The 22849-nt window shown below is 43.6% G+C and overlaps 1 protein-coding gene across 7 annotated transcripts in view; it reads left to right on the top strand.

Annotated features, from left to right (window-relative positions):
* Positions 1-21129, top strand: part of LNPK (lunapark, ER junction formation factor) — an 88443-nt gene extending 67314 nt beyond the window's left edge. For all 7 annotated transcript variants that reach the window (XM_037913225.2, XM_027822951.3, XM_037913226.2 and 4 more), the window contains 2 exons: positions 875-1045; positions 20132-21129. In XM_037913225.2, coding sequence (XP_037769153.1) covers positions 875-1045; positions 20132-20331 — 371 coding nt within the window. In that variant the 3' untranslated portion in view covers positions 20332-21129. The remainder of the gene's footprint in view (positions 1-874; positions 1046-20131) is intronic.
* The last annotated feature ends 1720 nt before the right edge of the window (positions 21130-22849 follow it).

Below are 22849 nucleotides of genomic sequence, written 5' to 3'. Positions count from 1 at the left end.
TTCTTGAGAGACTGTTACAGTACTGTAACATTTTGATTCTAATTAAGTACTTAGTACAAGCTAAGAAATGCCACTTATGGTAATTTATTATTCAGTAGCTAAGGATACATTTTAAGTTTTAAAAAAGTACTTTATTACAACCTTCAGGCTGAGTATATTGTGTGTGTAAAACTATTCAGGAGAAATAAGCCTCTTCCAAAACATCCTTGAGAATCACTGTGGGCTATGAATAGCTCTCAAAAGGGTTTTATAGCTAAAAACTATCTGATGTTAAAGAAACTTAAAGAACTTAAAGAAAATCTTGTTTTGGCAAGAAGATCTCAAGGAGGCATCAAAACAGGAGTCGGAACAAGCCCCGGAGGTTATATGTCAATTTATGGAGAGTATGTCTTCTCCTAGACGAGCTGCCTACTGGGGCTAGGAGTCTTGTATACCCCAGCAATGGACTGCTTTTTGTCTGGTCCCTAGTCTTTGACCTGGCTGGCTGGAGTGGTCCTACCAGAAGTTAAACTCCTGCTGGCAAAGCTCTCCAGGTCATGAGAACTTTCAAGCCTTCCCACCACATCAAGGTGTAGCCCTCAGGGAAGGAAATGACTGAATAATAATATTTTACAGAATAATTTAAAGGGAATGGATATCCATACTGGAGTATTTATTTAAAAAAAAACACACAAAAAAACCCCAACCAAACCAAAAAAAACCCCCAAGAGACTGGTCTTATAAATCTTTAAGTATACTTTTCTTCCATAGACAATCATGTTTTGTTGATGTTTGTGACACCCCTAGTAATGTTTACCAGAAATGTTTACAAGTAGCAGCAGCAGAGCTGAAAGTGAGATTATTATTGTGTATGCTTTTGTAATCTTTTGTGCAGCATTTAGGTGTGCGTACTGCTTTTTCCTGAATCCTGCAAGAAAAACTAGACCACAAGCTCCACGACTCCCAGACTTCAGTTGTGAAAAGAAGCAGCCAACAGAATTGCAGACTACGGTTGGACCTTTGCATTCTGGAGGGGTAAAACTACAAGAGAATCCACCAAAGGAAGGTGTGTACTAATCCTGTGAAGGTTGCCATTATTAATGTTCATTGAAATCCTTTTGTCACTGCTCTTCTTGGTTCTGTCTTTTTTCCTTAAAGTGCAGCAGTTTTAAAGCATTCTAACTTTTTTATTCTCCTGTAGTGTGTGTATTTTGCATTGTTTGTTCCTTAGTGTTTGTGGTTTACTCTTCATCTGCATTGCTGAAGGGTTTTTAGCCATTCAACCCCTTAAAATTCAGTCTTACTTCACTCATGTCTGGCAAGGTTATTTTCCCTTTGAAAATACTGCTTAATGAAATCCCTGGTTTTTTTAATTATTGATAAACAAATATCAAATCTAAACTGTATATTATGTGCATAATTAACAAGACAATCTGCCCCTAAGTGGTTAAATTTCACTGTTTTTTCAGCAGGTCATTTGGTTGAGGTGGGTTGAAATTCCTGCCTTTGTTCCTTAAGTTAGTTTTGCTATTTTCCCCAGGGCAGGAAAATCTAGTAAAACTGCCTTGCTTAAAATCAAGAGTTCAAAGACAAATTGTCAATTTTAATTTAACAAAGTTCCTTTTGAGAGGTTTTATAGTCTGCAAATACAGTAGGTGTCTAGAGTTCAGCCAAGAAGAAGATGCAATGTTTTCAGGAGAGTTTAGAAAAGAGTTGTAATTAAAACCAAAGAATCTTCAGTTAGACTTAACTTTCGATTATTTACTAAAGAGGTATGGATTTCTCTACGGTTCCGTTCAAACCAGACAAGATCTAATGCATGTGGGGCTAGGGAGTATGGAGCAGTTCATGTCACTATGTGCTTAGCTGAAGAGGTTTAAAAGGCAGCTGACTACAGGAAATAGTTCTAGTAGTTTAACAAATAAAACTCCCTTCCTGTTGTAATCTTTTCATGTTGGGGACAGAGTGCCATTGTCTTTCACTTTGTATGTAGCATGAAGAGGCAGGGTGATCATCTTTGCCATTGCACAGAGGACAGATTAATAAATTGGGGTTTTTTGTAGTGGTGTATTAAGACCTTTAATGGCTTAAACTGGTTAAAAACACACACAATTAGTGTCTAATTACTTGCTAATAGTGCTGTGAGTTCTCTAAAAATACCACTTGTACAGAATTCTCATTACTGATGTCTCCTGCCTCAGCATGAGTCATGTGGGAAACTGCCTCTAGGTCTTGAAAAACTTGATCTGGTGAGGCACCTGCAGGCTGGCTTGAGAGCTCTAACTTGCTGAATATGCTCCAACTTCAAGTACCTCAGGGTATGTCTACACCCAAAGAAAAACCAGAAGCACGGAGTCTCAGAGTTCAGGTCAGTTGATTTGGGCTCCTCAGCATTGGGGTACGGGGCTAAAAATAGAGGTGTAGACATCCCACTCAAGCTGGGGCACAGGCTCCACCACCCTCTCTGGCTTCCAGAGCCAGGGCTCCAGCCTGAGTGGGAATGTTTATACTGCTATTTTTAATCCTACAGCCTGAGCCAATTGACCTGGGCTCTGAGATTTGGCACTGAGTTTTTCTTTGCAGTATAGACATAACCTTATCCAGAACATTGCAGACAGTTCCTTTCTGATTGGTCAGTGAAGGAACTGCTCAGTGGCTCTGATGTGGGAGTGTCTCTTGCTGCTTTAGCCCTTATTCAGGGCCTTGTTGTGTTCTCCAGTTTCTAGTCAATCATACTTAATCATAAAATCATAGAAATGCAGGGCTGGAAGAAACCTTGAGTTGAGGCAGGACCAAGAAAACCTACACCATCCCTGACAGGTGTTAATCCAACTTGTTCTTAACAGTGGTGGGGATTTCCCATGTTCCCTTAGTAACCTCTTCCAGAACTTAACTACACTTATAGTTAAAAAGGGTTTTCTAACATCTCATTTAAATCTCCCTTACTGCAGATTCAGCCCATCACAGAAGGGAGGACAAGAAATAAGCATAAAGAGCAATTGATCATCTTATTTAAAATAACCCTTCTGTTTGAAAACTGTTAGGACTTCCTTCAGTCGCCTTTTCTCAAGCCCAATTTTTTTAACCTTTTCACATTGGTCAGGTTAGGCTTCGGCCCGGGCTCAAGCATGTTCTTACGTTGCAGTGTAGACATACTCTAAGGAAAGTGTAGGTTTTCTACTTAACAGGGAAGGAGAGCTAATAACTGATATCAAAAAGGTTGAGGTGTTTAATGCCTATTTTGTTTCAGCATTCACTAATAAGGTTAACTGGCCAGATGCTTAACAATTAATATTAACAACAAGGAGGAAGAAACACATGCAGTTTGTCCATCTCTCCACTTTGTGTAGGATTCCTTTTTGATTTTTCATATCACTAAAGAGCTCCTGATGGAGCCATATTGGCTTTATTAGTCTTCCTACCTTTTAATCTCCTTAGCCAAGAGGTTTCAGGCTCAATCCTTAGTTGCACCCAATAAACTCTGGGTGCAGCTAAGTGAAGGAACTCCAAAGTAGCTGTATACAGCCCTCACTTGCTCTCGAGGCTGACTCTATCGATAACTTTCCCCCGCATAGATTAGAGCAGCCCAGAGTGTAGTTTCTTTTTTCTGTGAACTCAACCTTCATAGAGGGAAAATCTTGCTGGTGAAGCAAACCATTTTTAAAGATACCTTGTAATTCTGCTTCTCTAAAAAGAAGTATTTTTTCTTTGTATTTTCTCACGTATGTTACATTAATATTCCCAATATTATGTTGAACTGTATTAACTATGAGATCATCTTTCAATTGATTTTTAATCATGAAGATCGTGATGGCCATCATTTTGGTTTTACCAGTGTGATCTTGCGTTATATTAGTTAAACGTTGAGTTCTTTATTGAACACAGACCCAGATCTTCCTGCTGCTATTGCAGATAAAATTGTAAAGTATCCCTCCCTTGAATTAACCATTTCTTATTTTCCAAAGTTCTCTGTGTAGAATGCAGAGTCAGAATACAGACAAGCAGGGAAGTCACTGATATAATTAAAAAAGGATTAAGGTGTTTTAAAACAAAACATGCAATCCAGATTGTCAATAAATTAATTGTCAATAAGTAAAGTATGAAAGTATAATCTATATGCACCAGACTACATTTTTAAAACAGGCTGGGGTTTACAGAAGAAGGGAGTTAAGTTCCCAACACCCATTATTACTGGAATGTGGGCATCTAATTTTCTTATTTTCTGAAAATCTCAGCCACATAATATACTAGATAAATACTGTACCTACTGTCTTTTAATCTATTACAATAGATGTATAAAACAAAATATTAACTCTCTAACTGTACTATCCAAAAGAAAATGTTTTTTGTACCCATATTAGATGGTGCACTATAGGTTGGTGCTAATTTGTAATTTTGTCATTATGCACAAACTGCCCATGACTTGGTTCAAGGCATTTCATTTGAGCAGCTGTCTTATGAAAATAATCTTTTCTCTCAATCTGTCAAAAAGTATTTTCAATGAGCCATTTTTTGTCAGATCTAATTTATAGCATAAACTCTGCTTACAGGTAGTTTTGACCCATACTGATTTTAAAGGCTTTAATTAATGTGACTCTGTAAACTTAAGCTACTAAACTTTCCTTTTAATGAGGTATAAACTGTAAGCAAGGCTTTTGCAGATCACCTATTAAGATGGTTCTCTACTGGCAAAAAAGGGTATGTTTAATTATAATTACAACAGATGTTGGCAACAGGAAAATAACTTCTACCGAAATGTTGACAGCATTCAGAAACATAATTTGGATCAGTAACCCTGTTAAACCATAGCCTTGGAGTAAGGCTAATGCCATTACCAAAATAGCAAAACCACAGTCGCATGGACAAAATGACTAGCCACCTTCAGTAAAGATGACTGGGTTGAATCCCCGCCCCCCGCCCTCCCTCCAGTTTTGTGTCCAAGTATTCACTAGCCTGCTGCATAATCTTTTGTGGTCACAGACATAGGGGGATGGGGTTAAAGTACCTGTTGACACTAAAACACTAAGGTGATTGCTCTTCTTTTCTCCATGAAATTGCTTCTGCAGATCTCAACTCGATAGAGATTAGCCAGCAGAGATGTGCCTGAGGAAAACTAGTTGAGCAAATTGCTCTCACATGCCTACCATCTTATCTTGCATCTGAATCAAAAGACTAGTGCTTAGTAAATGTTTGAATTGAGCTCCTAATGGCAGCCTCAATATATCTCAGTAATTGAGAAATTCATTAGGGAAGCCATGGTAGCTGCCTTTCCTCTAGTAGATTAAAACCTGAGTCATTTTAGTACTAAATCTCCAATAGAATTTTTAAGAAGCTACAAAGCACAGTTTTATCCATTTTGCTCCTCTGGTTTCATTTGAAGACAGAGCACAGAGTGCTTTAAAGTAAAGTGCTTCTCTTTGTCCTGTTATTTGGGATCAGCAGCTGTTGGTCTGTGTCTCCAAATGTTCCTGTTGAGTGCATCATATTTAGTCCCTGTTGGAAAAAGCCAAATCTTGACACCGAACATATTTGGTAACCAAAAATAGAGCATTATATCCAATTAAAACTGTAGAAAGGCAGCAAATCTTGACAAATCTTGGAAGATCTGTGCTTCTGATTTACTTGACCTTGAGCAATTGGGATTCCAACCTGAGTATGGCACAGAATGCTTTATTGTATTGACAACCACCTGATGCAAAAAGATAAGGTGTTTATTTTAAGATAGGCCTCAATCAGCTTTTCGGTACCTTAAATCATGAGGTGATGTTGAACATGCCCGGGATCTCTGAAGGGAATGGACAGGGCTGCATTTCATTGCCTTAGTTTGTTTTGCTCTTGATAGACCATAGAGGATAGTATTGGATTTGCTCTTCCCTTACCCCCCCCACCCCAGGGCTGTCATGGCATACCACAAGGATCTAATTTCTCATCCCTCTTCATTGCATATATGGGGCTGCTAGAGTTAGTGACACCCAACTTTATATGACAGGTTTCAGAGTAGCAGCCGTGTTAGGCTGTATTCGCAAAAAGAAAAGGAGTACTTGTGGCACCTTAGAGACTAACTAATTTATTTGAGCATAAGCTTTCTTGAGCTATAGCCGAATGCATCCGATGAAGTGAGCTGTAGCTCACGAAAGCTTATGCTTAAATAAATTAGTTAGTCTCTAAGGTGCTACAAGTACTCCTTTTCTTTTTGCCAACTTTATATCTCACCAATCCAGAGAGTATGATTCAGTGTTTTTCCTAGTGTCTGGGTGCAATGAGAGTGAGTTGATTGAGACTCAATCCTGAGAAGACTCAGGTAGTGAATGGTGAGTTGCAGTAAGGAAGCAGACAAGCTGGCGGAAGTTAGCAGTATCCCTGATTGAGAGTGAATCTACAAAACTTGTAACCAAAGTTTGTAGTTTGGTGATCTGATTAGATTACCAGCTGCTTTTGGATGATCAACAAGTGGCAGTGATAAGGACTTTTTTTCCTCTCTGTTTGATCAGGAGATGGCAGTCCTCTCTCTGATGCTGACCTTGTCCTTGTTTCATATTTTTGTCGCCTGTACTTTGTACTACTGTAATATGCTCTTCAGGGTGGTCATACTTAACATTTGTTTGGAAGCTGAAATTAATGCATGATACATCAGCATGCTTCATAAGTGTGGTATCTCGTGGCGCACATGTGACACCTGTGCTCCAGTATCTGCACTGGGTGCCTTTTGGCTTCCATGCAGAGTTTATGGTATTGGTTTTGACCTACAATGGCCAAGGACCTTCCTGTCTCTTTATGCCATACTGCCACAATTTGAGATCTGCGTAGGTACTCAGTTTGAACCTTTAGAGAACAGGCTGCTGGCAAGGCATTCTTTGTGAAGTCCTTTGGGAAAGCATCTTCCTCTCCCCTGGCCCGGTGGTACACAGCTTCATTCTAAAGTAACTCAGATCTGACCTAAGCATCCTACAGAGTTCCTCTGAGTTGACATTGAGGCCGAGCTGTGATTGTAGGCTTTTTGTTTGGCAGATAATATGTAATATGCTGACTAGTGACTGGTGTGTAGAAGAATTCTGCTATTTTGATTTTATTTTTGTAATTGGCTTTTGTATTGTGCTTTTAGCTGACGGTGAAGGCACCCATAGCCCCAAGTGGACAGTCTTTTAAATTAGAGTTTTTAAATAAAACAAAATAGTCATTTTAACAGATATAGCTAATCTCTCCCCAAGGAGATCATGTCTTGGAAGAAACAGTGGAAGCAAAATACATTGATTTATGTAGAAGTCTCCGACCCCCTGGGATGCAAAAATGTATCTTGAGGATTTAAAGTCATGTCATCCTGAAAGGAACATGTATGGTTCTGATGAATTTTACAAGTGTTCCAAGGGTTTATAGGATTATAAATTGGGAGATAAAAATGAGTCAGTTTACTAAGGGATGGGAGAAAGCAGATAAGCCATAGTAGCTACTGAGAAGCCATCCTAAACTTCTGTTTGTCAGTTTTTTCCATTTTCAGTTGTCAAGAATGGGACAGAAACTTCTTTCTCTGAGGATAGTTGGAGTAAAACTTCTGCCCCAATAAAGCTCTGGCTCTAGTTCCATGGCTTCTGTCTGACAGGGACATGAGTTTTCCGTTAGAAACTTGTTATAAGAAGGATCCCGGAAAGGAGGTTGTTTTGATATGCCATTAACTCAATGTAAACTTTAACTTCCAAGACCTATCAATCAAAGGTGATTGCAGTGCTGGAAAATATTGCAACAAATAATACAGAAAGGTAGAGTAAGTCAAGGAGTTTCATATGGGCTCTAGGTCCCCTAGCCTATCTTAAGATTGTTAATTTGAATACAAGAACCACATTGCATGGACAGACATAGAAGATATAATAGTGTTGAACTTGCACTTTAACCCATAGTACTCTCCAAACCTTAAACTACCACCAGTAAGTGGCATTTTCCAGTGTGATGCCCGAATTTAATTCCACCTAAACCCAAGGCAACAGTTGATTAAAAGAAAACATAAGTCGAATGATAAAGCTACATAGTTTAGCACATTAAAATGAAACAAGGACAGTGATATTTGTATAGGGTTCCAAAAATATACAACTGGAAAAAAATAATCCACTGTATACAACAATTCTGAGGTTGTTAAAGTGATCAGTCAAAAGACTGAACAGTGCAAGACATGCTTTCCCAGTTACAAGCTCAAAACAGAAGTGCAAAAGAAATTAAAGCTTTTTTTGTCTGAAGTGATTTACCTTTTAGGATAAGGAAAGCTAGAATATAGTTAAGTATTATAGAGAGCTCGTTTCCACAACATAAAATAGTTTAATGTTTTTTTTCATAATACAATGTTTCATTCAAACTGTGTCCCACTAAGCCCGTTTTGTTAAAGGAACAGATAACTTTTGTCCAATACTCGATTCATTTTGGCCTATGAACCAGAGGACCGATAGGTAAAAACAGCTGAATTCTCAAGCTTTGGCTTAGCTAGAGTACCTGCAATCTACAGGTAGTAGAAGCAGCAACTAGGCTTGCTTAAATACACTTTCCTTTCCTGCAGCTGGTTGACAAGTGGTCTCAAGACCTCCTCACTCTCAGAAAACAGCTGTGCTAAAAGCAGATGCTAAGTTATAGCTGAGGACAGTCCTCACTGCACATCAAGCAGGAGGGGATTACTGCACATCTGACCGTTCCTAAACTGCTGATCTGACTGTTGTTTGGGTATCTCATGTTTTGAGATTATGAAGACCATCTTCCACGAGGGGACTACTAGAAACAAAAAGGTGTTCAAAGTTTTTTTTTAATGGCAGTTGGGGCAGGCCAGGAGATAGGCCAATGTGGCAGATGATCTGATACTTTTATTTTTTCAGGCTCATCTATTTTAGCTGTAAAAAGTCCTACCCTTCAAAAGGGAGCTTCAGAATCGTAGACTGAAGTTCAGCAGACAACGATGCATGTCTCTAAGACTAAGTGTTGACCCCATTGTTTGGCTACCTACCAGATGCTCCAGAAGAATAGACACTGGTTCAAATGTCAGATATGTTTTTTGAGATACTTGCAGCAGAGACATAGTATCTACTATAGGGGAAAAAATCTAGCTCGGTTTGAATGACCGCTCAGAATGACTGTTCAAGAAACTGGATCTGAAAGCAAACTTTGTTGGCAAAGAATTGGCTTGTCTCTTAACCAGTAAGGCTTAATATCTTCTAGCTCTGGAAGGGAATAGCACTAGGGCACCATTTCTTAAACCCATAAGTTATTTTCTTTGGAAGAAAAGCATTTCTGCCCCCGAATGTCTTTTGTGGTTTTTTTCTTCAGACCTCCTAACACTGGCACAGAGGACTGAGGAGATTAATCATATTTTCTTGGATTCAGTTACTTCTAATATGATTTTTTTTCAGTGTAAAAATGTCCTAAGTTGTTGATCCTTTTACTCAGTTCAGTCTGACTTGCTGAGGAGCGCTGATCTACCTCTTTGGCAGAACTGTCACGGGCATATGGATGCAAGTGCTGTGTAAATGTTAGGCTTTCTCCTTCAAGAAAAACTAAAATGCATGTATTCCTTCCTTCCTTCCTCATGGTATAAAAGCCACGCACACAGAATACATGTGAGACAAATATCCCTCGGGCAGGTATTTGAGACACTGGAAAGTGCATATCTCACTAGTGCACATTTTTAAAAGTCAGATTATTTCACTGAGTCTGCTAAGGTAGAGAAGGAAACCTAGCCTTAGAGAAAATTCATATAAAGGGCAAAAACTTGAGTTACTTTAAGACCTTTGGTTTCTTTTGTCAACTCCTAAGCTATCCTGCATTGTACTAAGAATAATAAAAATAACAAGGAGTTTGCCCAATGCAAAGGAGCAAATGGAGGTTCTGAGATCACTTCTGCCAATGGAAGGAACAACTAAAGAAATTATTAGAGAGGGTCGGTCGGTCTGTCTGTCTTATTCCTCTGTTACAGAATGTTTCCAGACTAGGTGATGCATGCACTGCCTCTCATGCTTTTACTACTAGTAAAGGTTCTGTAGTTTGCAAGTCTGGACATGAGACTCTTTAAAGTTAGGAGCTGAAGAGTTGATTTATCCCAGTAATCCTTATTTAACAGGTGGCTGGTTCTTCTGAACATTTAAAATTTACTTAATAAAGGGACTTCATACAGCTCCCCAAAATGTGCACTTTGGTTGAATGAGGTTTGCCAGTCAATCTAAATGCAACACAATGGAGTTGACTATATGACACAATGCTGATGTCACGTGTGGTCTATAAAACTGAAACCTGGCATTTTGCTTTGTGTGTAACTAGATGAAAACTTTCAAATATCTTCCTGTGTCACTTCACTCTTAGTGAGTAAAATGTGAATCCCTGGACTCTAACTTGAAACTTTTGGGATGACCTTTATTATTTAGAGTGAAATGTTGTTAGTAGTAGCTAAAGCGTGGTACAATGCAGAAAAGTTTTTGTATACAGTAACTTGTTCACATAGCTTTTATGTATATCCCTGAACTCTAATTCTGCTGTTCCATTCTTGTCATACAGAATTGACATTCTGTGGAGTGCTAGGCTGAACTGAATAAACTTGTTTCACTTTTGATAACGCAGATTTTCAGAGAATTTTTTAATTTGAAACCATTTAATCACATACTGATTTTTCTAGTTCAGAAAGGGTTTAATTCTCTTGCGTCTGAGGCTTTGTGAACAGAATTATGAAAAGCCAGGATTCTTGAAATTCTGCTGCTAGTGATGGATTCCTTGAGTGTAGAATTACAGGTGGCTGGATGCCATCACTGCTGCAGAAGTGTTACAAAAGTCTCTTGCTTCAGAATTTTAGAGAATAGGCAATGGGTGGTTCTTCTTAGAGTGCTTACTCATATTGATTCCAATTAGGTGTGCGCATGCCATGTGCACGGTCATCAGAGAATTTTTACCCTAGCAACACCCGGTGAATCAGCTGTGGAGCCCCCTGGAGTGTCGCCTTCATGGCGCTGGATATATACCTCAGCCGGCCCAGCGCCCCCTCAGTTCCTTCTTACGTGACTGTCATTGGAACTGTGGAGCTTGGCTTTGCTGCTCTCCACTCTCCCTAGCGTTTTTCCTACACAGATTGTTAATAGTTATAGTATAGTTGTTTGTATTAGTGGGGTTGGAAGGGGTTTTCCCTCCTTCCCATCTTTTGCTTAGGCTCATGCCCAAGGCTCCGGGCTTTAAGCCCTGCTGTTCCTGCTCTAAGCCCATGCCAATGGACGACCCCCATGACTCTTGCCTGAAGTGTCTGCGGGAGTCTCATCAAGCAGACAAGTGCAGGATCTGCAAGGGGTTTCGTCCCCAGACTAAGAAGGAGCGGGACTTTTGCTTAACATAGCTCCTGGCACCGAGCGCTTTGGTGTGCAGCGCCCCAGCAACAGCGGTAGGAATGGCATCGCGGTTGGACTCTGATAGAGACCCGCAGCACCGACGTTCCCCGGCACCGCAACCGACATCACCGCTCCCACTCGCCTGGCCAGAAGCGGCACCGCAAACCGGAAAAGGCTGGCCCACCTCAGCAGGTGCCACCCTCCCTGGATCTGTTTACAGAGCCGCGTCCCGCAGCCGAGCACCCAGGGCACGAGTGGCGGCTTCGGCACCATTGACTCCAGCATCAAGAAAGGAACCATTGAGTCCGGTGCGACTGGACTCCCCGACTCACAGCATGGTTGAGGTCCAGTTGCCATCTACTCCAGATATCTTTGTGGCTGCAAGGGATCTGATTGCCATGACAGTGTCGGCATCCCCTCAGCAGACCAAGGCACCGGCACCTGTTCGTGTGGCACCATTCCGGGGCAAGCTGGCTCTTATTCATCCACCGGTATTGTCAGTTGAGCCGCGGCGTCAGTCATACTCACGGCACCGCTCTGACTCCCTGCACCGTTCTCAACACCGCTCCGTACGCCAGTCGCCGTCCAGGAGTAGATCCTGATTCAAACGTTGCTCCCAACGTCAGTCATCATCGCGGCCTAGGTCCAGGTCCCGGCACTGCTCCCCGGCATCAAGGTACCGCTCTCCACCATCGCGGCACCAATCTCTAGCTTTGCGGTACCGCTCTCCATCGTCTCATTGATGTGACTCTGCGCAGACCCACTTGGCACCACTGTGGCCATCGCATTCCGCCTCTTGTTCTTCAGTCAGAGGCAGGGTCGAGTTTCTCAGACCGCCGCCACTTGGATCACAGCTGCCTGGACTCAGGGGCTGGACACTGGCAGATACAGGAGCAAGGTCCTGCTCAAGGGTCCACTCAATGGCCCTTTTGGATGCCCTGGGCATACCACCAGGCCAGGGTGCTCCATCTGGGGCTTCTCGTTCAGCCCCGTCTGAGCCGCGACTGCAAGAGGCCACCGCCAGCTGTACTGCTCCTGGAAGCATGGAGACTGTGGTGTCGTCCTTCCCGGCTCCAGGCCCTCCTCCAGCTCCAGTTCCTGATCCGGACACCGAGGTCGCGGGCTCAGGGCTCCAGATGATCCTCTTCCTCCCGTGGCGGCCTCCTCATCCTCACCAGACGAGGGAACTGCTATATCGGGTCCCCCTCCAATAGACTTCCATACCCACCGGGACCTTTTGCGCAGAGGTGGAGGACCCTGTGGTTGACATTTAGTCCGCAGAGGCTCCATCTAGGGTGGGCCTACCACTCATCCGGACCATTCAGACCACGGCCAGAACAATCTGGCAAATGCCTGCGTCCATTCCCCCGACTGCTAAAGGGGTTGAGCGGAAGTATTTCGTACCCTCCAAGGAATATGACTATCTCTGCAGTCACCCACAGCCCTGTTCACTGGTGGTGGCCTCAGTGAACGAGAAGGAGTGGCATGGTCAGCAAGCCCCAGTGCCCAAGTCAAAAGAGGCCAAGCACCTCTATCTGTTTGGGTGCAAAGTCTGTTCCTCGGGGGGACTTCAGCTCCAGATCGTGAACCAGCAGGCGCTCCTGAGCCGATACAATATTAACTCTTTGAACTCCATGATGAAGTTCAAGGAGCTGGTACCTCCCGAGTCCAAAGAAGAGTTTGGGGCCCTGGTGGAAGAAGGCAAAAGGGTGGCGTGGACCTCATTGCAGGCCTCCTTGGACACCACAGACTCTGCCGCTCGGACCCTCTCTTCAGGGATCGCAATGAGGCGTATCTCTTGGCTGCAAGCTTCTGGGTTACCACCGGAGCTTCAGCAAATGTTGCAGGATCTCCCCTTTGATGGAGAGGACATGTTTTTGGACAAGACAGACTCAAGGCTTCAGAGCCTCAAAGACTTAAGGGCATAATGAGGTCACTGGGCATGCACACGCCGGCTACCCAGCGGAAGCCCTTTAAACCTCAGCCTCAGCGCTCCTATCCCCCTTCTTGGCCAAGGCAGGATTTTTATAAGAGACGGGGTTGTAATGGCAGGAGGAAGCCGTCCAACCACCAATCCAGGCAGGGCCAGGGCCCTTCCAAGCCCTCGGCAGGTTCTAAGCAAAACTTTTGAAGGGACACCCGAGGATGATGTACTGGACCTCGTTCCGGATCCTACCCTACCCTTCTTGAATCGTTTATCTCGTTTCCACCGTGCTTGGTCCTTCATAACCACGGACCGTTGGGTTCTTCACATGGTGGAAAGGGATACTCTCTCTCCAATTTTCTTTCTCCCCACCCTCCCTCCCTGTCCCTCTTCAGGGACCCCTCTCACAAGCAAGCAACTCCTCATTCAGAAGGTTCAGATACTCCTTACCATGGGGGCGATCAAGGGGGTTCTAAGGGAGCTAAGGGTCAGGGAGGTTTCCTCCCATTACTTCCTAATCCCCCAAGGCAAAGGGCGGGCTTCAGCCTATCCTGGACCTGCACGGACTCAACAAATTCATGGTAAAGTTGAAGTTCCGCATGGTCTCCTTGGGCACCATTATACCTTCCCTGGAGACTGGTATGCCACCACCAACATGAAGGACGCATATTTCCACATAGCGATCCATCCAGCATACAGACGTTTCATCAGCTTTATGGTCAACCGCAAACACTATCCGTTCACGGTCCTTCCATTCGGCCTCTCTACGGCCCCCCAGGTATTCACCAAATGTATGGCTGTCCGTCGACGACGGATACAGGTATACCCGTATCTTGACGACTGGCTCATCCGAGGTCGCACCAAAGAACAGGTACAGTCCCACCTTCAATTGGTCATGGACACGTTTTGTCGAGTAGGCCTCCTTCTCAACCTGGCGAAGTCGATGCTAGAACCGACCCAGAGAATAACATTCATCGGGGTGGTCCTGGACTCCATGCGAGCTCGAGCCCTCCTGCTGGACACTCGTTTCCAAGCTTTGGCGAGCCTTCAAAGCTTCCCAACCTCGATGGCAAGAACATGTGTTCTTGGACACATGACTTCCTGCACATACGTGACTAGGCATGCTAGACTACGGCTCTGCCTGCTTCAAGCCTGGCTGCTATCAGTCTATCGCCCAGGTCGAGACAGCCTGAACCTGGTGGTCACCATCCCGAAGAGGGTCCTGGCCTCCCTCCACTGGTGGCTAGACCCCAGGACGGTATGCAAAGGAGTCCCCTTCCTCAGCCTTCCTTGTCCCTCGTCACGGACACATCAGCCCTGGGATGGGGCGCCCATCTCAGGGACATCCAGACGCAGGGACTATAGGCCCCGTCCGAGCTCTCTCTCATCAATGTGTGGGAGATGATGGCGGTAAGTCTGGCTTGTCAAGCCTTCCAGGAGCAGTTGCATGGTCATTGTGTGGCAGTCCTCACAGACAACGCCACAGCCATGTTCTACATCAACAAGCAAGGGGGGGCTTGTTCCTCCCTTCTGTCAGGAGGCCATTCGATTGTGGGAGTCCTGCACAGCCCACTCCATTCACCTAGTGGCATCTTTTCTCCCAGGGGTCCAGAACACGTTGGCGGACCACCACGAGTGGTCGTTCCATTTGGATGTCATCCACTCCATCTTCCTAAAGTAGGGGTTTCCTCAGGTCGACTTGTTTGCCTCTCGCAGCAATCGGAAATGCCCGGCGTTTTGCTCCATCCAAGGTTGCTCCCCAGGCTCTCTCACAGATGCCTTCCTATTCCCGTGGACGAGCCGATTGTTTTACGCCTTTCCGCTGTTTCCCCTGGCACATAAGGTACTGCTCAAGGTGCGCAGGGACAGGACGCTGCCGTTTCTGGTCACCGCAGCGTGGCCCAGGCAACACTGGTATGCCATGCTGTTGGAGATCTCTGTGGATGCCCCAGTGCCGCTGCCCCTTTTTCCAGACCTGATCACTGAGGATCACGGCCGCCTCTGTCACCCCAACCTACAATCCCTCCACCTCACGGTGTGGATGCTGCATAGGCTGAGCCATTCAGAACTCCTCTGTTCTCATTTGGTGCAGCAAGTTCTGTTGGGTAGCAGGAAACCTTCCACTAGGGCCACATATATGGCTAAGTGGAAGCGATTCTCGTGCTCGTGCACTCACCGCGGCACGCCCCCACCTCCAAGCATACATGTCTCTCATTTTGGACTATCTCCTGAGGCTGAAACAGCAGGGCCTGGAGATATCATCCATCAGAGTTCACCTGGCAGCCATCTCGGCTTTCCACCTGGGAGCGAATGGCCAATCTGTCTTTGCCAACCGCATGGTCTGTAGGTTCCTTAAGGGCCTGGACCGTCTCTACCCGCAGGTATGGCAGCCAGTCCCCATGTGGGACCTTAACCTCGTCCTTTCCAGGCTTATGGGGCCCCTGTTCAAGCCGTTGGCCACCTGTTCCCTCCTATACCTTTCTTGGAAAACGGCTTTCCTCATTGCTATCCCGTCGGCGAGGCATGTCTCCGAACTTAGGGCTCTTACCTCGGAACCACCTTACACAATCTTCCAAAAGGATAAGGTGCAGCTGCGACCTCACCCTGCCTTTCTTCCCAAGGTGGTATCGACCTTCCATATCAACCAGAACACTTTCCTCCCGGTTTTTTGTCCAGAACCGCACGCCAGTAGTCAGAAGCAGCGCCTACACTCCCTCGATGTTCAAAGGGCCCTTGCCTTCTACATAGAGCGTACGAAGCCATTCAAGAAAACGACCCAGCTCTTCGTCGCAGTGTCTACAACAGTTGTGTGTAAGACCGATATATGTAGGTGTATTTCCCTTCAATTAAATCAAAGCTAATCGCTAATACTCAAGTACTTCAACGAATTAGATATTTGCATTGTAATATTTTGTCCTTTTCAATTTAATTTTCAGAGTTTTATCCCTCTACAATTACAGCTTTTGCTAGCATTTAAATTGTTACTGAGATCTAAATTACTTTAGACATTTACATTAATCATAACCAATTTGTTATGATGTAACATTAAATCCTTGTACTTGCACATGAAAGCTTTAAACATCAGAGTTTGTTATACAATAGGTGGAGTTGTTATAAGGTCCTGTTTTTAGTTGCATACAACTTTGCCAACTTTTAAGCATTTATGCTGAAATTTTTTTATGCATAGTGTCTCCTCAGGCTGAATATTTTTTGAAAGTTTCAGCCCAAACAGTTCAGCCCTTTGCCAGAATTATTTTTAATGAATAAAAACTTACTTTTCACTTACCTTTTCATATTCTTGGAATCTTCTTTTGAGACCTCTAGTGTGCCCCTATGCTTCAGTTCAGGGGCTTGAAATTTGGCAGGGGAGTGGTCTCTGTAACAAGAATGTGCCTTTTGTTTTCCCTTTGAAAATCCACCCAAATTTGGCTGCTATAAGCTTTTGAAAAATTGCAGTTCACACATGCTCAGACTTCTTGGTTGAGCTGCTAAAAATCTCCAGGCTATGGTGCGGCTGGGCACTGGAACTGATAGCAGGGGAAGGGTGTCTCTCCTGTGCTTTCAATGGCACTCCCACCCACCCACCGTGGGGGAAGAGCCCAGGGAGGAGAAAGCTATCTGACTTGAATGCAGAGAGGATAAGAACTGGGCAAGGAACGGAGTAGATTGGAACAAGGAGTCTGAGACTGGGACTGAAGTAAGACATGAAAGAAAATCTGACTGGGAGTTGGGAGACTGAGACTGGGACAAGGAGCCAGGGAGTGGGGTGGAGGTAAGAGAGACAAACTAGATGAGGAGTCTGGGGAAAATAATTGGGATTAGAAAACCAGTGCGGGTGGGAAGGACTGGAGGCCAAGGAGGAGCAGAGAGACTGATTGAGGATCTGGGAGATGAAACAGACTGTCTGGGCCAGGAAACTGGGGTTGGGATGAGAAGCCAGAGGAGTGGAGGCTGAGACTGGTGAGGCAAAGAGAATGAGGCTGGGATGATGAGATGGGTGGAGAAGAGACTAGACAGGGACTGGTTAGAGGGAACAGAACAGGAGTCAAGTTGAAAAGAATGTGCAGAAGCCTGTGCCCACTAGATCACACTCCCCTCTAGACCCTGGAATGGAACCCAAGATGCCTGAATCTCCCCATTCCTTTTCTGTCACCAAATATCTGTGAACCCCCTGTCGGTGTGTCCTACCACTCTGGTGCTGATCCGTGTAGAGGACGACAACCTTCTACGGCTACCATTTACAACATTAGCTCAAGTTGCAGAGATCAGTGGAGTGGCTTTAAAGATTCCAGCCCTGCTGGTGAACCTCATGAGTGTCAGTATGATGCCATATAATGGAATTTATTTTTATAGCTTGTGTTCTTAAAGACCTAGTAAATTATATTTTTTAAAAAAACTACATTAAAATTAATATTAAGGTTGCAAAGTTTAGCACTCAGAAGTTAGGAAATGCCAGAATTAAGGTTGTCTGTCCAACTTTAATTTTCTCCCTTGTGATAGCCTTATTACATGATCACATATAGTTTTGTCCAGAGGACCCCCTGCCTCATTCAGTGTGCAGGTTAAATGATGCCCAGCTAATGAGAAGTATTAAATATTTTGTTTCCTCCTCATTGTTCAGTTAGTGTCCCCATGCCTTTACTGCATGGTATTGAAACTCTCCTCTGAAGACAAAATTATTAATTTGCTCGGGGGCCTTTCTATGGTGCTCATCACTATAGTATCTGTGTACATCACAAACATTAATGTATCTTCATAACGCTTGTGAGAGATGAGAGGGTAGTGATATCCCCATTTTACAGTGGACACTTCTGATGTTAACTTTCAGTGCTCAACTTGAACTGACTTGGATCTGATTTTTCAGAGTATTTAACAGCTCATATGATGAGAGTACAGCTCTGACTTCAGTTGCAGCTGTGAGTGCTCAGTCTTCTTGCAAATCAGATTCCAATCTGGATCTCAGGTTGGGCATACAGAAAATAAAGAACACACAATGAGAGACCACCTGTGAAAAGTTGGTTTAAGTGACTTGCCTCGCACCACACAGGAACTGTGTGTAGAGGCAGGGATAGAATGCAGTGTTTTCCAGGGCAGCATTCTTAACTGTGAGACCACCCTTTCTCTTCCTGCATCCCCTGCCTCATTCATTACACACCTGGACTCTGATCAGAGGGGCCAGGTGGACCCTGCAACCACTGGCCAGCACATGGGGCTTTCCATCCTGCACATTTCCTCTTGTGCACTCCAGGAACTGAGGGCAGCCTTGTTTCCTGCTTCTCGCTTTTCTCGAGTGAGTCCTGCAGGAGGATGCTTCCCTCCAAAACTCATCACTGGACCCTTATCCTGCGAGCCTCCCCAGCCACTCCTAAAATGCCACCTGAGCCAACTGCACAACATCCAGCTAGTCTGCCTCCAAACCTTGCCCAGAGAACATCTGTACGTCCTAGTGCTTTATACTATGCACATCCTCACCTTTGTGTCCTACCCTGACACCAAGTGGCAGGACCTGCTGCCACCAGAGGAGGGTGAGGAACTGGTGGGCCAGCCTGTATTCCACTTTGGTCCCACAGCCTGCCAGGCATTTCAGTTGGTGGCTGTGAGCACAGGCATGTACTTGGTGCAGTTCACGAAATCCCCTGATGCCTGTCCCTTCTGCAATGAGAAGACGACCCTGGTGCACATCTCTGTGGGTACATCGGGTTGCAGCCCCTCTTCTGGCTCCTCCAGAGCCTCTTGCTGAGGTTCTGGCCACGTTTTTCCCCACACCTCTTGATCTATGCACACTGCATCTGTGGCCCCACAAAGTTGCAGGACCTCCTCATCAACCTCCTCCTGGTGCTGGCCAAGATGGTCATCCATCATTCCAGGAGGAGGAAGCTAGACAGAGGGGTGCTCTGTGACCGTGGGGCCTATTTTTGGTCCCTTTTCCGCTCACGTCTTTGGACAGAGTTCCTCTGGGCAGTGTCCACTGACTCCCTAAACTCCTTAGAGGAGCAGTGGGTGCTGTCTGGGGTTCTCTGCTTTGTGTCCCCCTCTGGAGCTCTTATTTTTTACCTCTGATGTCACTTCTGTGCCCGTTTTTTTTCATTTGTTGTCCCCAGAAATCAACTATAGTCTGGGCTCATTGGCTCCTCCCCTGTAGTTGAGGGGTTGGGCCTATAGTTATCGGCAGACCTAAACCCCCCTGCCTCCAGTACTATAAATATTACACACCTTTCAGCTTCTGCAAGAGATGAGGCAGGGGTCCTGTGGAAAAAATGGTATGTGAACATGTAAAAATCACAAACTAGTCAACTCAGGTTGAACTGCCTCATCTCTTGCAGAAGCTGCAAGGGGTCCTACAAACAGCCTCCTTCATTGCACAGTTCTAATTCAGTCTGTCCTGTCCATAGAATGAGGCAGGGGTCCTGTGGGGAAAAAATGGTATGTGAACATGTAATTAAAGACTATATCATAATGTATATGCACAAGGGTACTGAATTAAGGTTGCATAGGAAACCTTAATTCTGATACTTAACTTTTGAGTGCTTAAGTTTTTGCAATTTTATAATAATGTTCTTGTGTGTAATCTTATATCAAATACGCTCAAATATATAAATGCCTGCCTTGATAGCTTTGAATTTTCAATATCTCTTCCACCCATTGTCCACTTTTCTCTCCCCACAACAAAACTCTGCAAATTCTTACTTTTGGCCTTACCATTAGAGAAATATCAACCCATTGCAAGTTGGTCCTGGTATTTATAAAGAATTTTTATACAGTGACAGTACTCTAAACCTGTGATTAGAAAATGTTCAAGTGTAAGTTTCCCACACTTCTTTACAAATGTGAACTGTATATTCAGTATTTCTGGAAGTGATCAAATGATTAATTTAATGATTTTATTTTTTCTCAGAACCCATAGAACAAGTTACACATATTATTGAAGCAGACCAGATAGATGGTGAGGCATCAAGTACTGAGCAGCAAGGGGTTCAATTATCTGAAGAGGGTGTTAAAGAAGAAACAACAAATGAAAATGAACCTTCAGTTACAAAAATCGATTCTGCTGTTCCAACTGAACAAAGTGATGAGTCTGTCCTGGAAGCAGAATAAGTACTTCAAGTGCCTTCTGTAGCTAGTTCTTTTAGCTTTGTTCATGCAAGTTGTTACTCTTAAGGTGGGCTTTTCGAAAATGGTATAATTTAAAATCTCTCTTGAGCTCAGACTGCCTCACTACCACAGTACGTTGAAACTATGTGCACTACTGGATATTGAACATTAAGCATGTATTCTTTCAGTGAGCTAATGCACTGCAGAATGTGCAGCTGGTTGAAGTCTAACACAATCACAGGTCGCTTTAGTTTAGATTTGTATATTTGAAAACTAAAATTTACCTACAGGTTTATTTTCCATACACTTAACCAAATGCATACTAAGTTTTAGGTTATTGAACATAAGCTGCAGTAATTGGCAACAACTTGTCTAGTGGAGTTTTGGTTTTGTGAACTTTTTAGGATTTTTTTTAATGTTTACCCATTGGAATGGATTGAGTGACTTTTAAATATCTAGATGTTTACATGCTAAAATGTCTTTAGGCATTCAGCTTAAGCAGTATGGAAACGTCATCATAACTGTAACAGCTTAGTCATTGTCTTAACTTTTTTGACAGAATGCATTTAAACAGCACTAAGCTATATGGTAACTCCTTTGGCATTACCTATGTTGCAGATGGGCCAAAGGCACATGATATACAAAATTAGTTTGTGTTTACATAAAGTATAGGAAGTCTCTGCACTTGATGGTACTTGAATACTGAGCGTTATTTATACCTGTATAATAATGACGATATATAAGTGAATGTTGTGCCTTTGTGTATTTTGTTAAAGGAAAATAAAGACTATCTAGCAGCAATATTTGCTTTGTATTTTCCAGAACTCATGAGAAAACTTTGTGTGCTATATAGCAACTATAACGGTTTATGGAGACTCTTGAAGGAATACGTCAATTTGCTTTATAAAGAGCATGTACTTTAGTACCTATGTGACTTGGTTGGTAGAATTGAACTGGGTTGGTAATTAACCTAGAAGCTTTTTGTAGAGTTATGTTAGTACATTCCACTGTTTTCTAAATGTGCCTAATTTACAATTCCAGGGTTTTTTTTGGTTAACAGCACATTGAATTACTAAGGCCATGTCTACGCTTACCAGGGATCGACGCTGCGGCAATTGATGCAGCGGGGTCGATTTAGAGGGTCTAGTGATGACCTACTAAATCGACCACAGAGCGCTCTCCAGTCGACTCTGGTTCTCCAGCTCCCTGAGAAGGGTAAGGTAGTCAATGGGAGTGCGTCTCCCATCAATGCAGAGTGGCGTACACACCACAGTAAGTCGACCTACGCTACATCTACTCCAGCTACGTTATTCACTTAGCTGGAGTAGCGTAATTTAGGTCAGCTTACCCCGGTAGTATAGACAGGGCCTTAGTTGTTTCCACCTAGCTGATTACTGCAGAGCTGCCATTATGTTTTAGAAACAAATAAACAAAACCCTGAAGCACAGTTGAGTGGTTCTGCTGCTGGAGCTGCCCTCTTAAGAGTGGCATGTAAAACAAAAGGAGTACTTGTGGCACCTTAGAGACTAACCAGTTTATTTGAGCATGAGCTTTTTACGAATACAGACTAACACGGCTGTTACTCTGAAGCATGTAAAACAGAAATCCTGGTAGTTGGTGGTCTTTAAAAATTCCATGTACTACTTGCAAAAAGGACTTCAATCCACATTACCCTAAACAATTTCCATATTGGTTAGTTATATTCTACTTGCCTAAAATTATCCTTGGAGTTGTAATTAGTTGCTTTACACTGCTAAGCTGATGTCACATTTCACCCCTGAGGTGGTGATGTTTCATTGGTTTGTGTATGCAGAATGTATGACTATTATGTATTCTCTTATATTAGAAGTCTTATTGACATGTTTGGGATGGCCTGAATAAACCATGTGTGTCTGATACAGAGTAATACAGGTCATGCCAAATAATTGTCAGTCAAACCTCTTCCGCACCATCATGTGCTCTGCATGTGCCTCATTGTACAGAAAAAATATTTTCAAGTATTGTTAAAATATTAATATTTTCATGAGGTAATATCTTTTATGGAACCAACTACTGTTTGTGGAAGGAGCAAGCTTTTGAGTTCTTCTTCAGGTCTGGGGAAGGTAACTAGAGTGTCCAAATTAAATAGAAGTCGGGACAGATTGTTAGGCATAAGGGGTTCATGCATGCTATAGGAGACAACTTAAAATGAAGTGGACAATTAAGGGTTAGCAGGCAGTAGTGCATATTACAAATTGTTGTGATGAGCCATGCAGACAGTGCCTCTGTTAGGTCCATGTTTTTTAGAGTCCAGCAGAGTTATGACTTTAAATTTCCAGGCTCTCTTTTGAAGATGATGTGCAGGTTTCTTTTGAGGATGAGAACTAAGAGATCAGACATGGAGTGATCGTTTTGTGAAAAGTGTTGACCCACTGGCGATGGGGTGTCTGTCTTTTATGTCTTTTGTCATTTTTATTGTATGAGTTCATTTGAGAGCTTAGTGATTGTGTGGTTTCACCCACATAGTGGCTGGGGCATTTGA

The sequence above is a fragment of the Chelonia mydas genome, chromosome 11, assembly GCF_015237465.2.
Source record: "Chelonia mydas isolate rCheMyd1 chromosome 11, rCheMyd1.pri.v2, whole genome shotgun sequence".
In the NCBI taxonomy this organism is placed as follows: Eukaryota; Metazoa; Chordata; order Testudines; family Cheloniidae; genus Chelonia; species Chelonia mydas.
The sequence above is the reverse complement of the archived record's forward strand: the minus strand, read 5'-3'. Positions and strand labels throughout refer to the sequence as shown.